A 15,633-nucleotide genomic window follows, 5' to 3' on the forward strand; every position below is an offset into this window, starting at 1 on the left:
ATTGAAAGTCCACGTATAGAAAAACGTTTTTGCTACATTCAGACCAAACCAGAAGTTTCAAGAGATGCTTGGGGGCAACCTGTGGGGTGCTAGGAGAGCAGACACTTCTCTCATCTCCAGCTTCCCCTTGAAGTGCAATGCCTCTTCAATGCAGCCCACCACAACCAGCCACTTTGTTTTATCTCGCTCTTGTCTTGCCAAACCCACTATAATAAAACAGCTGACTTGAAAAAAGGGGACACTGACTCAGATGCCACACACTCCAGCTTGCTTTCTCCCAGCAGCCCCGTTTTCCCCCTTCAGATTATGTTCTCCTGTATAATCTAGCCCATATGTTGTTTTCCAAGACCTTTTGTGCCTGTGCTGCTTGGTGGTCAATGACTGACTGGGATGAGACAAAGAAGACACTGCTTGCATCATGCATAGTCAGAGACATTGTCAGATAAATCTGCTAAATGCCTTAACTAACATACGCAGGCAGAGCATAAAACTACACTTCAAGAATCACAGAATCATTAAGGTTGGAAAAGACCTTTAAGATCAAATCCAACCATCAACCCAACACCACCACGCCCACTAAACTGTGTCCTGAAGTGCCACATCTATATGTTTTTTGAATACTTATACTCAAGAAGTTCTTAATTATTCCACATCTTTGAAATGTTTGGCAACATGGACAGATTTATTCTCAGGGGCTGCATTCAAGTTTGACGGCAACACCCTAAGTCACAGCGGGGGCAAGTGTGAGGAAGGCAGCTCGGTAAGAAGACACATCATGATGCCTATACCAGCCTATCTTCCCGCAGACCACTGACAGGCAGGACAGAAATCCGGATGCCAAGAGTCTTTTGCCAGCACTTGCTTTTGACCTTTATTCTGCAACCAGCATCACCTATTGAGGGAGGGAGGTTACACATCCTGCTTTTTACCACCCTCCTTTAGCCCCTTTCTTCTTCTTCTGCTGCTGTTTCTTCTTGGTGGCTGGGGCACCAGCAGGTTTTTGGTGCCTGGGAGGGATGACATTACTTGTGGCCGATACAGCTGCAGCGCTGCCGGGCCGAGGGGAGGTAGGTGGGCTGCTGGCAGTCCTACTGGCATCCCTGCAGGCAAGATGAGAGAAAGAGAGATACCATGTGGGCTCACACCACCTGCAAGATGTGTCACTACAGCACGAAGCTGACAGTGAAAAACAGCAACTGCCGGTAAGATAGCGTTACGTATGGGAGGGCATTCACGCAAGGAGATCTTAAATAAACTTCAACATATACAGAGGGGCTGATGGACAATGGGAACATGTCTCAAAGGGCAGGCAATCACCTTCTAACTGATGTTCACTAGATAGTTTAAGTCCACAACAATGAAAGCAAGGCTAACTTTTGAATAAAGATGTGACAGCTCATGCAACACATGAGAAGCCTTCCAAGCCCCTATGCTCAGGCAGTGCAAACCCAACATCCTTTCTCTCTCTTTAACCACAAAGGCATCTTTGTGCCAACTCTCCCTGCAAACACTGCTCAAGCCAACAGGGCCACAAAAGGCTTTTCATACTTCTGTTTTGAAACAACTGTGTAAAGAGAAACTATCAGACAGCACTGGCAATTCCCTGTGTTGCTATTGTTTTATAAGTACTTCCTTCTCTCAGATGGTAGTAAGTCACCATCTTGCTGTCAAGTCTCGGAGACAATGGTAAACCCCAATTCCAGCTCAAATAATCAGTGTCAACTTAGAAGGAAGTATAGCATTTTCCCAAATCATGGGTAATGGTTCTCCAGCCCCCAAAAGACTTGAAAGCAAACAGCTTGAGAGAAAGCATGCAAAATTCATCTCATCAAAGCTAAGAAAAGCACATTAAAAGACTATGGGGATTTTATTTGCACCTTGGCACCTTCAAGCATGCCTATCGTATCATTTTGGATTTTGGTGACCTCTAGGCACCTTCAGGAAGAGCAACTGGTTGAAGGTTTAAGCGGGTAAGTACAGTTTCGCTTCTGCTACCCACAGTTGGCATGGTGACACTGCCACAGAAAAGCAGCACAAACCCAGGTCTCCCAGCCACCCAGGAGTGACTCCCCACACCAAGCCCTGCAAAACAGGTACTTACAGCTCAGAGGAGCCAGCTGTGGTTGAACCCTGAGTCCCCTTGCCAACCTGATCCTTCTTCTTGCCCTTCTTCCGTCCACGATAGTAGGAACGCTCTCGCATTGGAAGCCACCGCTCAGGGTCAGGAGTCACCTTGGGGTCGTAGTTCTTAGGCAGCTTTCCTACAGAACATCCAGTGCCAGGAAATGAGATTGTGGTCAACACACTAGAGCATCACCAAGGGATACACACAGGATGTCAGTAGCCAGGAATCGCAAAGAGCTCAGCAACCCACAACATCCTATCAGGGTGTTGCCCCTGCTTCTGTGGAAAAACACTCCATCCAAACAAGTTATCATGAAGATCTGCCCCAGCAAAGGGCTCCAGCTCCTGGAGGCTGGCTATTTGAAGAAACAATCTAGTGAGCTCTCTGGAGCTGTGCCGTGTCAACAGCTCAGAAATGCAACTTACCCTTCTTTTTTTTCTTCTTCTTTTTTACATCCCCATGTCTGAAAAACAAGAAGGGAGACAGCCACTGTGACACAGTATGGATACAGCAGACAAGTCAACCAAAAACTAGCTCTGGAAAAAGCCAAACCATTCCCATCTCTCTCAAAACTTGGTCTGCTGCTACCTGAAGCTCGTTGCAGTTAAACAACAGGCTCCCTTTCCACCAGCCTGCCTTCTACAGCAATGCCGCCACCACAACAGGTGTGGTTCTTGTGCCACCCCAAAGAATGACTGCACCAGAGCTACAGCATCTCGCTTTACCCTTGCTCCTTCTGCTGATTGTCTCCAGTGAGCTTCCCAGCTTTCTTCCGAACATAGGTTGCTCCGTGGGAGTTCTCGAGCGCATCAACATCTACTTTCAGTGACATGGTGTCCGAGGAAGGCAAGTGTTTGCTAAGACTGCACGAGAAGAGTTCAGGGACAGAAACCAGCCAGCAAAAAGATAAACACCCAGGTTTGTCCAGATAAGCAACAGGCAACTTCAGCTTGAAAAAATTCAACCTGTTAGCAATACAGACACCAGACAGGCCTATAGGGCTGTCCTGGTTTCGACTGGGATAGAGTTAATCTTCTTCCTAGTAGCTGGTATAGTGCTGTGTTTTGGATTTAGTATGAGAATAATGTTGATAACACACTGATGCTTTAGTTGTTGACGAGTAGCACTTACACTAGTCAAGGATTTTAGTCAAGGACTTCTCATGCCCTGCCAGCAAGAAGCTGGGAGGGGGCACAGCCAGGACAGCTGACCCAAACTGGCCAGAGGGGTATTCCATACCATAAAATGTCATGCTCAATATATAAACTGGGGGGGGGACTGGTTGGGGGCACCATGGCTTGGAAACTGGCTGGGCATCAGTCAGCAGGTGGTGAGCAATTGTATTGTACATCACTTATTTTGTATATTCTTTTACATTATTATTTTCTCTTCCCTTGCTGTCCTACAAACTGTCTTTATCTCAACACATGAGTTCCACTTTTTTTTTTTTTTTTACGCCCTCCACCTCCTCATCCCACAGGGACAGGGGGGAGAAGGACAGCAGGTGAGTGAGCAAGCAGCTGTGTGGTGCTTAGTTGCCAGCTGGGGTTAAACCACACCAGGGGCTAGTTCCGGCACTCTCACCAGCTTCCTACACAAGCTTAATCGCAATGTGCCTCATTTTTCCTTTCTTTGATATGGGGACAGAAGCAGCAACTTGCGCTGAAAACTGTGCAGGGTGGCAAAAGCAGTATGTGAACCTGATATTTTGGGTCAGTGAGAGCTTAGTCATATTTTATTGGGCACAGTCCTGCATTACTACCACACATTTAAGATTCCAACAGAAAAGATGGAGCAGCTCCTATTTTTGGTTCCACGTAGTCTTAAGTTATCAAAGGAGGCCAAAGACAAAAAGGTCCTGGGATCCCACAGTAATCAAACCAATTAGGGAAATAATGTAGCTCCAGACAACTTGACCTGGATATGTAGCTGTTCTGGATATGTTCCTTGCCTTTCTTCACGTGAGAGTTGGTCTGAATTCCCCACAAAGCTGAAATCCAAGGCAGCAATGCCCAAACACCTCTTTCTTTGCTCTGATACCACCATCAAAAGGATACACTCTAGCTTTTTCAGGGTCCACCAGGGAGTAGGCAGAGATGAGCTGTGCCAGAGTATGCACATCTTTTGGGTTTTGTCTTTGCAGGGGTGGGAAAAAAAAAGGACAAAGTTACCAAGGCACACACTCATCCCAAAGACTAGTATCACCATGCAGTGCTTGCTGCTACAGCACAGCTGCTATCTGTAGGGACAGGCATGTCAGTCTGTGGCCTCCCTCAGAGCATGTCACCAAACATCACTGGTGTGGACACAGGGAGGTGCAGACATCTCCACAGTATCATGAAGCAGACAATGAAAAGCAAAAATCCCTCAGGTCCCAGTAGCAAAGGCATAATGAAAACTAAAACCTAGACATCCATGGTTTATGTAGCACTAGAAAAATCGATGCATCCCAGTCCCCAAAGCAACCTGCAGACACACAGCGTTCTGGGACAAGTCAACCAGGCTTTCAAGTGCACTTCACCTATACACCAAATGAATTATCCCCCTCCTTCCAAAATATGGCTTTGTGTTGGAGCCCCTGTGCAAAAGCAACTCTAAAGGATGGCTACCAATCAACCAACATTGTCAGACACTGCCTGGCACCAGACAGCTTGCAGAGGTCTCTGGGTGGAGACCTCCTGTTCAGCAATGACCCAACTCACTTCCAGAGCTCCTCCAAGTCGCTGATTGCTTCCTTCTTCCTGCCATGCTTTAGTTTGAAGTTGGCAGCTTCCCTTATCAGCGACAAATGCACAGGAGACTTTGGCTGTTAAGACACAGCAGTCATAATTAGTTCCTCATTATCACAGCATGGAGCCAGCTCTAGCTGGCTTTAATGACCCTGAGACCTGGCCAAGGAGAACTGAGTTAGCACGCTGTCATGCAGAAAGTAGGCCACCTTTGCACTCTACAATGCAAGGCAGAACTGCATGGGACAAGGCAGCTTGCTGCTCCACAATGCTTTCTAATCACAGGGAAGGCCCAATTGTTACAACTGGGCACCCATTGACACCACTCTCCTAATCTGACAAGAGCTGCTGCTCCCTGTTTGCAACACATCTAAAATAATGAAACAGTGATAAACAAATGCTAACAAAATAGGAGCTCACAGGTCTCCAAAACCCCAATGGGATGAGCTGCTGGGGCTATGGATCAACAGGAAAAGCTGAGTTAGACTAGCCAGAAAAGACTGAGACAAATCTTTGCGCATTAGCGCCTCTGGACTTGCCTGGAATTGGTGATACCACTGGATAGCCTGTGTGAAGACCTCAATTGCACTGTCAATGTCCTCTTCATGACTGTACATTGTCACCAACGCAGACACCTGCAAACATTCAAGAGCAGCTTATAGCAGATCTTCACACGAGCTGTCTTATAGCCAGAGTCAGCAGTTAAATGACAGGATTTTCTAAAAGCAAAGTCAATGTGAGCTTTCTGCTCTGTCCCTAAAAACCAGCTGTGGCAACAGGAAGGAGTGAGACCTTCCTACCTGGTTCCCTCCCAAGGAAGTGTTCCCACCAATCTTTCTCAGTACAAGTTTAAGACTGCATTCACAGAAAGAACCTTCTTGTCTTAACACTTTCTTTGCTTGCCATTGGACACAGTTTTTCTTCCCTTTTTCTTCCCCCATTCTCTATCCCAAGAGCCATGAAAAAATAAATCAGCACTGAAGAGATGTTACAGACACCATCTGTCTGTCTACACTCTAGTCACAACTGGGTGTGACCAGGGCAAGCAGCTATATTGCTGACTGCCCCTGTAAGTTACGTTGATCATTCACACTTGAAATTGGAACAGATCTGCAACTGTCAGCCTCTGCTCAAGATGCTCATACCATACACTTGAGCATTTTCAAGGTCATCAAGCTTTTCTGAGTATCAGATGTGGACATATGTGCAGACTGGGGTGATGCTGTGGGGATGGAACACACAGCACATTCTCCCTAACACCTGCTGTCCTAAAGCTGCTTCAAAAACTTCCCAACAGTACATACCCAAGCAGCAGCTGTTCCAGTCATCTTACACAAGTAAATCCAGAAAACACAGAGGTCTGAGGCATTAAGAGAGAGTGGGAACACAGGCAGAGAGCATCTCTGCTGACAGGCAGAATACTTCTGCAGTGAAGTTCAGGCCACCTGATGCAAGTTATAATCCCACCTTTGTCCAAGACAAGGAAGATGGACTCAAATTCCCTGCAGACACTGAGGTCACGTGAAAACCACAGGGAAGAGGCAAAAAGGAGCAGGCAGTACAAAGCTGTACTACACAGGAAAAAACTTACAGTTCAGACTGAGTTTTGCTTACCATACCAGGCTTGTGCTGCAGTTCTTCTATGCTCCTCAGGATCATGCAGGCTTTGGTGACACTGCCTAGAAGACAGACAGGGAGGAACCTGCTCTGAGCAGCACAGTAACACTTCACCCTATCAGTGAACTTCCACCCAAAGGTAAACAATGGGGACATAATGATCCCCCTCTTGGAACATCTCCCCCGTTTCCAGGAATAAAGGTCAGGCCTCCATACAAAAGACCCTTCTGCCCTTGCCATATCCCGCAAGGGTTCAGGAGCAAGCTTTTACAAGCAGGGTCTTCTCTTTCAGGAGCAACTCTGTGCTGCCCGACGGTATACAGGAATGGTACCATCAGGGAGCCCCACACTCCAGAGTCCCAAGACTCTCCTGCCCCAGATCAGATTCAGCCCTATTATTCACAAAGACTGTGGGCATCTCTGCCAGGGATCTGTGAAGCCTGGACATCCAGACATTAAGCTACAAGTGTTACCCTGCCACAGCCATATATATAGAATACCCGACTGAAAGCATCTCTGCGCTGCACTCTTGTCACAACAGTGACTGCATCGAAGATTGCCCTAAAGCCTGTTTTTCTCACGCCTTGTACCATTCTTGTGTGCAGACACTTCCCAACAAAGGAGGACACTAGATACCTTGAGCAATTTTTAGCTGGGCCATCGTCAGCTTGATCTCAGTTGCATTGGCAGGGTGCTGATCTGCAAAGTCCTGAGAGTCAGAGGAAAGAACAATTCAACATGTGTGTGGGCACGAGGCTGCGCTCTGGTGAATCATATCTTGTGCTCAGTCACAGCAAGCTGGCAAGAGCCAAAGGAAGTTTTCCAGCACAGGCAATCTTCAGCACACGGCAGAGGAGGGCCCCAATGTGTGCCAGTGGCCCACAGCCCTCTCAGATTTCTGCCCCAGGCCACTCACTCTCTCCAAAGAGGAGGCTGTTGCAAACTCCTTGCAAGCAGAGCAGCAGAGCCCACTATTTACCCTAGAAGAAGTGTACTACAGCTTCCTAGGCATAAAAATCAAAGGTGCAAGGGAACTATTTCCCTTTAAAAGTGGCATTGTTCAGTTGGGTATAAATGCTTTCCAACAGCATGAAACCAAACCAAAACAAGCACAGTCAGATACCCCTGGAAATTTAAGCCAGACAAAACAAACCAAGGGAAAGGGCACATGAGAACACAACGCACAAGTTTAAATGGAGCTTGGCCAAAAGACTACTTTCTCATAACCTACCTGCAGAAGCCCTACAGCCTTTGCATGCTGCTTCTCACGACACAGTTGGGCTGCCTGGATAAGCACAGGAAGCAGATGTTCAGGGCTCTGTGACTGCAGGCTTGCCGATAGCTTGCGGCACTGATCTGCCTGAGGGGTGGGAAGAGAGAATACACTTTTCTCAACTGTGCAAGCACCTAATGCAGGGCTAACGTACCAGTTGTATCTAAGAAGAGATACTCATGATGGCTTACCTAACACAGAACCAGTCTCTCAGTAGCACTTCAGATGCATCCAAGAACCCCACACACCCCTTCTGTCTTCTAGTCATCTCCCCACCATCCTCCACTACAGCAACACTCAAGTCACTACATAACTGGCTGTGTGTTCTTTTAGGGATTTTTTTTTTCCCTCCTCACTTAAAGTTTAGGCACTTGGTGCCTAAACCAAGTGGTCTTATCTTCTGACACAGAACAGCTGCATATCCATTTTTGCCTAGTCAAACTCCTGTGGAGTAAATCTGTAGCTGCTTACTGTAGATCAGTCTCCCCTACCTGGTTAGTGTACATTGCCAGCAAAGCTTTGTTGAATTCAATTGCCTGTAGCTGTTTCTTGGAGAGTTTATGCTCAACACCTTCTGCATTGGTCAGCTTCACCTTTTTCTTTGAGTCAAAGACATTTTGGTCCTGGGGAAATCACACATCATGAGAAGGTTTCACTACATTCCTTGAAGAAGAAAAGGTCTCTGGGTCTGCGATTTAACTACTATGTAGGAAAAAGTCTTCCCTGGTTATCTCCCTTCTCTACACAGAAGCAGAGAAGCAGGCTGAGTAACCACACTGAAAGCAGCAAGGTAATTATACCTTGTTAATTGTGATGATGTTATTTGCAATGACAGCAAGCAGTCCTACATCTGTTGGCCTGCAGATAAAAAAAGTAGAAAGCACCTTGTTATTAAACAGTAGTCTCTCTACAGATGGAAGACTGAGCATTTGTTTTAGAAAAGCCCTTACTTCAACTTGATTATTTGATTGTAGAGCTGTAGAGCATCCTCTGTACGACCCTGCAGTTGCATGATATAAGCCATCTGACCATGAATAATGGCCAGTTCAGCTTCAATGTCCTCCTCTGTCACATCCTGAAGGAAAATCAATGCAAAAATAAGAAAAGCTGCTATCTCGCTTCTCTTCTCCTGGCTTCCGCATTGTGCTGGTAAATGTCTATAAGCTCTCTTTGGCAGCATTAGCAGCAAAGTACCCCAGCTACTACAGGTGAAGGTTGTAGCCACAGCACAAACACAAGCATATCTGGGTTAAACCAGGAGAAAAGAAAGCCTCACCTGCTCTTCCAAGAATCTGAAGATACCCTTAATTTGTGCATTGAATCTGCCCCTCTGTTTGAACCAACGACAGCGATTACAAATTTCCTATGTTTCCCACCACCCACTCAGCGTGTTCATCCACAGCAGGGGTGGGTCACAGGGAGGTTTCAGACAGCCTGTACCCACCCTGCCTGCACCAGCTTAGGTAACGGTGCAAGGAGCACAGCAGCACACAGCCTGCAGTGTTAGCTACCCTTCTGCAACAACCATGATTGCTGCCCCAGCCTCACAAGCTGGTACCAGCAGCAGTGGCAAGTCCGGCTGGCTAACACTGCACAACAGCTTTGGCTTTCATCTGGCAATCCACAGTACACTTTACAATCGCACCCTCGTTCACCCTGGTACAAACAAATGCTTTCTAGAACACCATCAAGAACTCACAGAGTCTTCTGACAGCGATTGGCGGCACAGCTCTGGAAGGGAAAAACAAATTGAAGAACACAATTTAGAAGGCTTTAGCGGGGGAAAAACAGCCTAGAAGCATAGGGGAACATAACTTTTTTTCATGTATCCCTGAAACTTCTGCAGCATTACGAGGGCACATCAGACTACAAGTCTGATGATGGATGGGACTGAGCATGAGGGAGAAGACTAGATGATGCAAAAGAAACATCAAGTGCACAGGAGATACTGTCCCTCCCAGAGCTGCCTTCTGAGAGCACAGTCTCACACTCATTTTCTCTCCTGAGCAAATTTCCTTAAACCTAGCTCCCGATCTTTTCCATAGGGATCACTCGGCTGCAACTGCTCATCATTTTGGAAGTTATTTTAAGTGCTGCAAGCCTGCAATATTCAGATCACATCACCCTTTATGGGGCAGCAATTCCATCAGTTTTCAGTACAGATACCAGTCACTTCTTAACTTTCTCATATAACTCACCAGAACATCAGTTGTTTTGCTCTCCAAAGGACTGCTGTCACAGCACATAGGCTCAAATTACACATGCTTAATAAATCAGTTGTGTGGGAGAACTGCTATTCTATCATCAAAATCAGGACAGAACTGACCTATTTATCTGCAAGAGCAATTAGATCAGAAAGAAACTAATTCTTCCTAGTTCTACTCCCAGCCTTTTTTTTTTTAACCACACACAAAATGCCCCTTCCATCCCATAGAAAAAAAATCCTCTTTGCAAAAAATCTCATTTACTGGCTTATACTAGTTTCATATCTAATTCAGACCATGAAGTATTTTTAATTTTTATATTGTATCTTTATACACATACCAACAAAACCAGGAGTTAGAATAGATGAAACAGCTCATGCTTAGGAGAAGAGATTACACTCATATCTACTTTCTACTTCAAAAAACTGCTCAAAGGCACTAAACACCAATCGGGGGCTGTAAGAGTGCCAGGAGATAGTACATGCCACATGGCTCTGGAAAAGAGCTGCGGAGGAATGCTTCTACAAAAACACCAGGTCTGTCAGGAACCATCTGGAAACTTACATCAAATCCTGCTGTTGGTCAGTTTTTAAATTTTCAAAACCTCTCTCTCTCTGATTCAGTATGTCTATAGAGAGCAAGTAACTACTACTATCACACAAAGCTTCCCTCTCACCTCACCATGTTTTTACCTTCTGCTTTCTGTAGTTTTTTCATTGCTTCATTCAACTTTCCTTGCCCAATCAAGGCACATGCACTGTTATAACACAGCTCGTAGGTAGCTTCTCGAAGGCCCAAATCCTCCTAGCATGAAAAGCAAATGTAAACTGCATGAACACCAACTGATCTATACAGATTTGACAGGCAATGGACACAAACTATAGTTTTCATGTACATGCAAACTATTACTTGAAAAATAAATTTAGAGGCAATTTTAAAAGGGCACACGCCTGGCAAATAAGTCACAGTGCAAAGGATCTTCCCTCACACTGCACAATAAAGTCAGAGGTAATTGACAAGGCAGCTCCAGCCTGAATTTGGGGACTACTTAGGCTAATGAAAGAGGGCAGGTAAGAATTGCTACTCCAGAGAACTAGAAAAAGTGGATCCACAGCACTGAACAGAAAGCTGAGCATGCTGTGCACACCTCCAAGGACAAAGATTTCTGAAAAAATGAGCACATTACAATCTGCACTCTTCATTAACAAAAATATTTCCAAGCATGGCTGGGTGATCCAGGGTTAGCTTTACCCTGGGTAAGAGGGAAATGAGGTAGAGGAAAGCACTAGTCACCGCAAGTGTTCAATCTAATGCAGGCTTAGAGAGATGCACCTCCTGCTCTACTGTGACATCTACTAATACGAGTCTCCTAGAGATCAACGGTGAAGTATAACTCATGAACAATAAAAGCATTTTTTCCTCCATACAGGGGAAACCACTAGATGATCTTCAATACACTCAGAAGTCATCAAGAGACAGGAACACATTTCTATCCTTTTAGATATCTATGATCCCATATCCTTTATTCCTTGACTCTCACTCTTACACACATACACGCACACGCTTACTTACTGGCATCACCTTCTCCCATGTGCTTTGTGCTGCCACAACAGCAGAGAGGTTGGTTTTTCTCTCCTCCTCATACTCATCCTGGGAGTTGCGGATGAGATCCCTGTATGCAGCCAGACAATCATCGTAACGTTCCAACCTGTACAACTGAGAAGGGGAAGGGATTAGCCTTCAGAATAGTATTTGCCTGTGTACGCTAGTAACTACAGCCTACTTCCTCCCTCCCAACAGACGGGCAGCAGCAAAGCATCATATGCTTTAAGCTGAACATATCTAGCATTTGCATCTACCTTTAAGGGCAAACTCTATAGATTAGATTTGCAAGGACTCAAACAATGACATCAGATACCTGCACACAAACAGCACAATTCTTACTCCAAAAACAGCTCCTTTAAAAGGAGCAGTTTACACAGTTTTGTCCTCAAACAGTGTTTTTCCAGATTAGATCACCTCTCTGAGAGGGATTAAATGAATGATCTTTCATGCAGCTGAAAGACCACCAATTCCTCACAAAACTGTTCTGATCAATCAGGGAGAAACCAGAGAAGAAATGCAGCTTCTTTTCTGCTTCACTTCTAAGACCTGAGATGTCAGATACTGCAAACCCTTCCTGGACAGGTATCTAATGCAGGCAGATGGCTCAGCCACAAATAAATCTCATCAGCTGTCTTTCATCCTCCAGCCCCCGGCCAGGTGGCTATTATCAGGCCAGGCCCAGGAAGCGAGAGGGAGTCACAAATGTACTGCTTTCATTCAGTGGCAATAAGATGACGACTCTGCCTCCAGCAACAGGTGACTGAAGCTCCACAGGAGTTGAAGCAGTTGGGAACTGTACCTCTCCTTACCTTCAAGGAAGAGAAGGAAATTCTGTCCCCATACTCGCCCCACATTAGAGGGGGGACAAGGCATCCGGCATATGAAACTCCCACTGGGAAGAAAAGCTTGTAATTACCACTTGTCCATAAAGCTCCTTCAGTTTGTCTGTCTGCTGACTGGCACTCTGAATGGTCTTGAGAGCATTTTCAATACGATTCAACCTGTATTCACAGTAGGCTTTCTCAAAGGCAATAACATCGCTGCAATGACAAGACAAAGGCCAACAAAATGAACTGTAGTCTTCATTCAACAGCATTCACACACCTGAACACACTTGTTTAATCAGCCCATATTAGTCACAGACTGCTACATTCCCAAAGAGCCAAACACCAGAGGTGAGCACATGATCCCAGATTACTGAATTATGTATCTGTTGAGCACTGAAAATGTCTTAAACCTACTTTGTGTTCAGCAGAGAAGAAATATCAAAACTTCACCTAAAAGAAGAGGTTCCTTTTTTCTGGTGTTTCCAGACACATGACATTTCAAATCCCCCCCTCATCTCCTACTGATTCTGCAAATCAAATGCTTAAAGGTGAAAAAACATCAAACTTCCATATGTGACTCCTTCTTAAGGAGAAGGCATACCATTACAGCAGAAGATTTTTACTGCAAACTTTCAAGGACAATTGACTCAGAGAGAGAAAGGAAACAGTATAAAACACAGTCCCTCTTATAGTCTGATACTAAGCCAACAGTAATAACCTGTTTTGAAATATCAGCGCAGCAGAACTGCAGCAAAAGGGTTTGCTGTTGTTAACATAAAATTGGCTTCAAAGCAAGCTCACACCAGCAGGGAAGCATTATCAAACAAGCAGAGCCTTAAACACTATGTTTCACCTACCCTCCAAGCGACCACTCAAGCCAAAGGAAAATTAATCAGTGATTCCTTTGCCACTTGTCACCAGCTATTTCTATGTCAATTTAAAATTATCTCAGCCCAGCTGAGTATTAAGGGAGTCTAATTCTTAATGCCATTCATTTGTTTTCAAAGCAAAGTAGTGGGCCATTCCCAGTGCGGGACAGAACTTCAAGACAGAGCAAGAACTACCACTTTCCCTGCTCTGCAGGATACAGAGACAGACACACAGTAGCGTCAAGCTAAGGAAATTATAGAGAGAACTCTGAAGCCACTTGAATTTAGAGAAATTACTCCTCCTCCATATACTAAAAAACCAAGCTAAAAACACTTAAATTAAACCTCTTCCATCCCATGAAAGAAGAAATTTGTGAATAAGTTAATTATGCTTTGTTCAGATGTGAACATACACAAGAGTATGTTTCATCACACTGATACTACAACACACTTTCCTGGGAAATTCCTTAACAAGAGCAATATCTGAAATACAAAAATTTTGCTGCCAGGCAGTTCTTGGGTAACAATTTTCGTCCTAGTCATTGCACAATGAGCATCTTTATTAGGAAGAAAATTAGAGGTCTCCTTAATGACACAAATGGGAAGCTTGACTTATTCTCAAACACTAGCTGTCTCCAGGGTCCTGATTTTGAGAACATGCACAACAGGCTTGCACCACCCCAAAAGCTGAAGTAGTACCTTAAGGCTGGCAAAGAAAAGGACCCCAAGGAGCAGTACGATGAGACAGCCAAGCAAAGCTAACAGCTCGCTGCCACTGGCAAGGGCTTCTCCCTTCTCTTTCCACTCCCCATGAGATCTGTCCTCTTCTCTTGTACCAGCTATGGTGCTCAACCACATCAACAAGCAGAATCAGCTCATGAAGGTGGCTGAAACCCTTCAACAGTAACAGCAAGGTGTTAGACTGCCTCAAACTCATCCCAATCACCTCTCACGCCCAGAATAAATCAGTGTTTCACTGAGAAGCCAAATCCCAATGGCTCTGAGCACCTCCTGCTCTTTATTTTGCTGCCTATTAGTCCCCTTCACTGAAGTTGCAGCAGCTTCACAAGGACTTGCGGTTTCATATTTTGTAGAGTACAGCAAGACGCAACTCACCTGGTTAACACTTTAGTGTGGGTGTTGATTACACCAAGGGCTTCCTTGAAGTTCCCATTCTGGATAAGACACACTACTTTACACTGAAGGGCAGTCACATCGTCTTTGCTGATCTGCAGTACTGAAGAGGAAACCAGTTTCAACACAAGGATCTAACTCATTATCAGACACACTAAGGCTTTGTAAGAGCCATATATTGTTACAGTTGCAAAAACCCATCCTAGAAAGCAGTCACACCAATTTAAAAAGGCTCCTGGCAAGGCTTGCTTTGGCTCAGATCATGAAGCAAATCTTGTCAGGATAAAAGAATCCAGTATAAATACTGAACTTAGCAGAGCTGTCACTTGGGGTAACATCCCTGGAACAGAGCTGCACCAAAGGAGCTGTGCACACCTGGACAAACCTTTCATTGGCATTTCATTTCCAGGCAGAGAACAGTGCCAAAACCTGAGTGCCACGTAAAGCTTATACAGAAAGATAAACACCTGATATAGAAGAAGTGTGGCTCTAGACGGGTAGTCACTTTATATGCCAACACTTTCTGCCAGTGGAAGACAGTGAGGGAGAACTAGGAGAGAAAAGCAAGTTTTGGTATTTGATTTTTTCACATAATCCCAACTCTCAGATCTGCTGGGACAGGAGATGAGTCCCTACTCCCTACAAAGAGCACAGAGAGAACTTTTAGCCATAATGTGCCTTACATCACAATCCCATTTTGGATGCCAAACTATCAAAACTACAAACCTCAGCGTGGACTCTCACTCCTGAGCAAGCTACCACTCCCACATCAGTTGGTCCATATGCACAACACCACTCCTCCAATTCGCAGGGGGAAAAACCTTCTTTCCTCCCACGATCAAAACTGAAGGAAAACCCACGAGCAACTCCGAAGGCTTGGCCCACAGTAAGGGCTACGTGATGCCACAGAAGCAAACAAAGTCCGCGGTGCAGGAGCGGGGCCTAGGCGGCTGCCCTGCTCAGTTCCCCCATTCCCACAGCCTTTGCCTCTCGCCTCTCCCCTAGCACAGCAGCACCGCCCGAAGCCTACCGGAGCGCCCTTCGCCCACAGCCTTGCTCCCGGAGCGCGGCATGAAGCCTACAGACGGTCCTCACCACCCCCCCCCACCCCGCCCTCTGCCACACGGCCAAGCCCGCCCGGGCTGAGACCACGGGGAGCGACGCCGACCGGGGGAGATATGGGATCGGGGAGGGAGGGGGCACCACACGCCGGGAACGGTCCCGCGCCCGGCCCGCACACAGCCTTCTCC

At 45.8% G+C, this 15,633-nt stretch overlaps 1 protein-coding gene across 1 annotated transcript; it reads right to left on the reverse strand.

Moving 5' to 3' along the window:
* Window positions 1-852: 852 nt before the first annotated feature.
* On the reverse strand, window positions 853-14,517 carry SRP72 (signal recognition particle 72kDa; the record flags this gene model as incomplete). Its single annotated transcript, XM_010287170.1, has 18 exons — window positions 853-1,100; window positions 2,102-2,261; window positions 2,551-2,588; window positions 2,851-2,988; window positions 4,183-4,260; window positions 4,828-4,931; window positions 5,394-5,489; window positions 6,469-6,533; window positions 7,108-7,180; window positions 7,703-7,831; window positions 8,236-8,367; window positions 8,545-8,602; window positions 8,695-8,819; window positions 9,444-9,475; window positions 10,641-10,752; window positions 11,521-11,664; window positions 12,470-12,593; window positions 14,366-14,517. Coding segments are annotated over 18 exons (1,935 nt in total), but the record flags the coding sequence as incomplete, so codon positions are not given.
* Between the last annotated feature and the right edge of the window lie 1,116 nt (window positions 14,518-15,633).

This window comes from Phaethon lepturus, unplaced genomic scaffold, assembly GCF_000687285.1.
Source record: "Phaethon lepturus isolate BGI_N335 unplaced genomic scaffold, ASM68728v1 scaffold6420, whole genome shotgun sequence".
NCBI lineage: Eukaryota > Metazoa > Chordata > Aves > Phaethontiformes > Phaethontidae > Phaethon > Phaethon lepturus.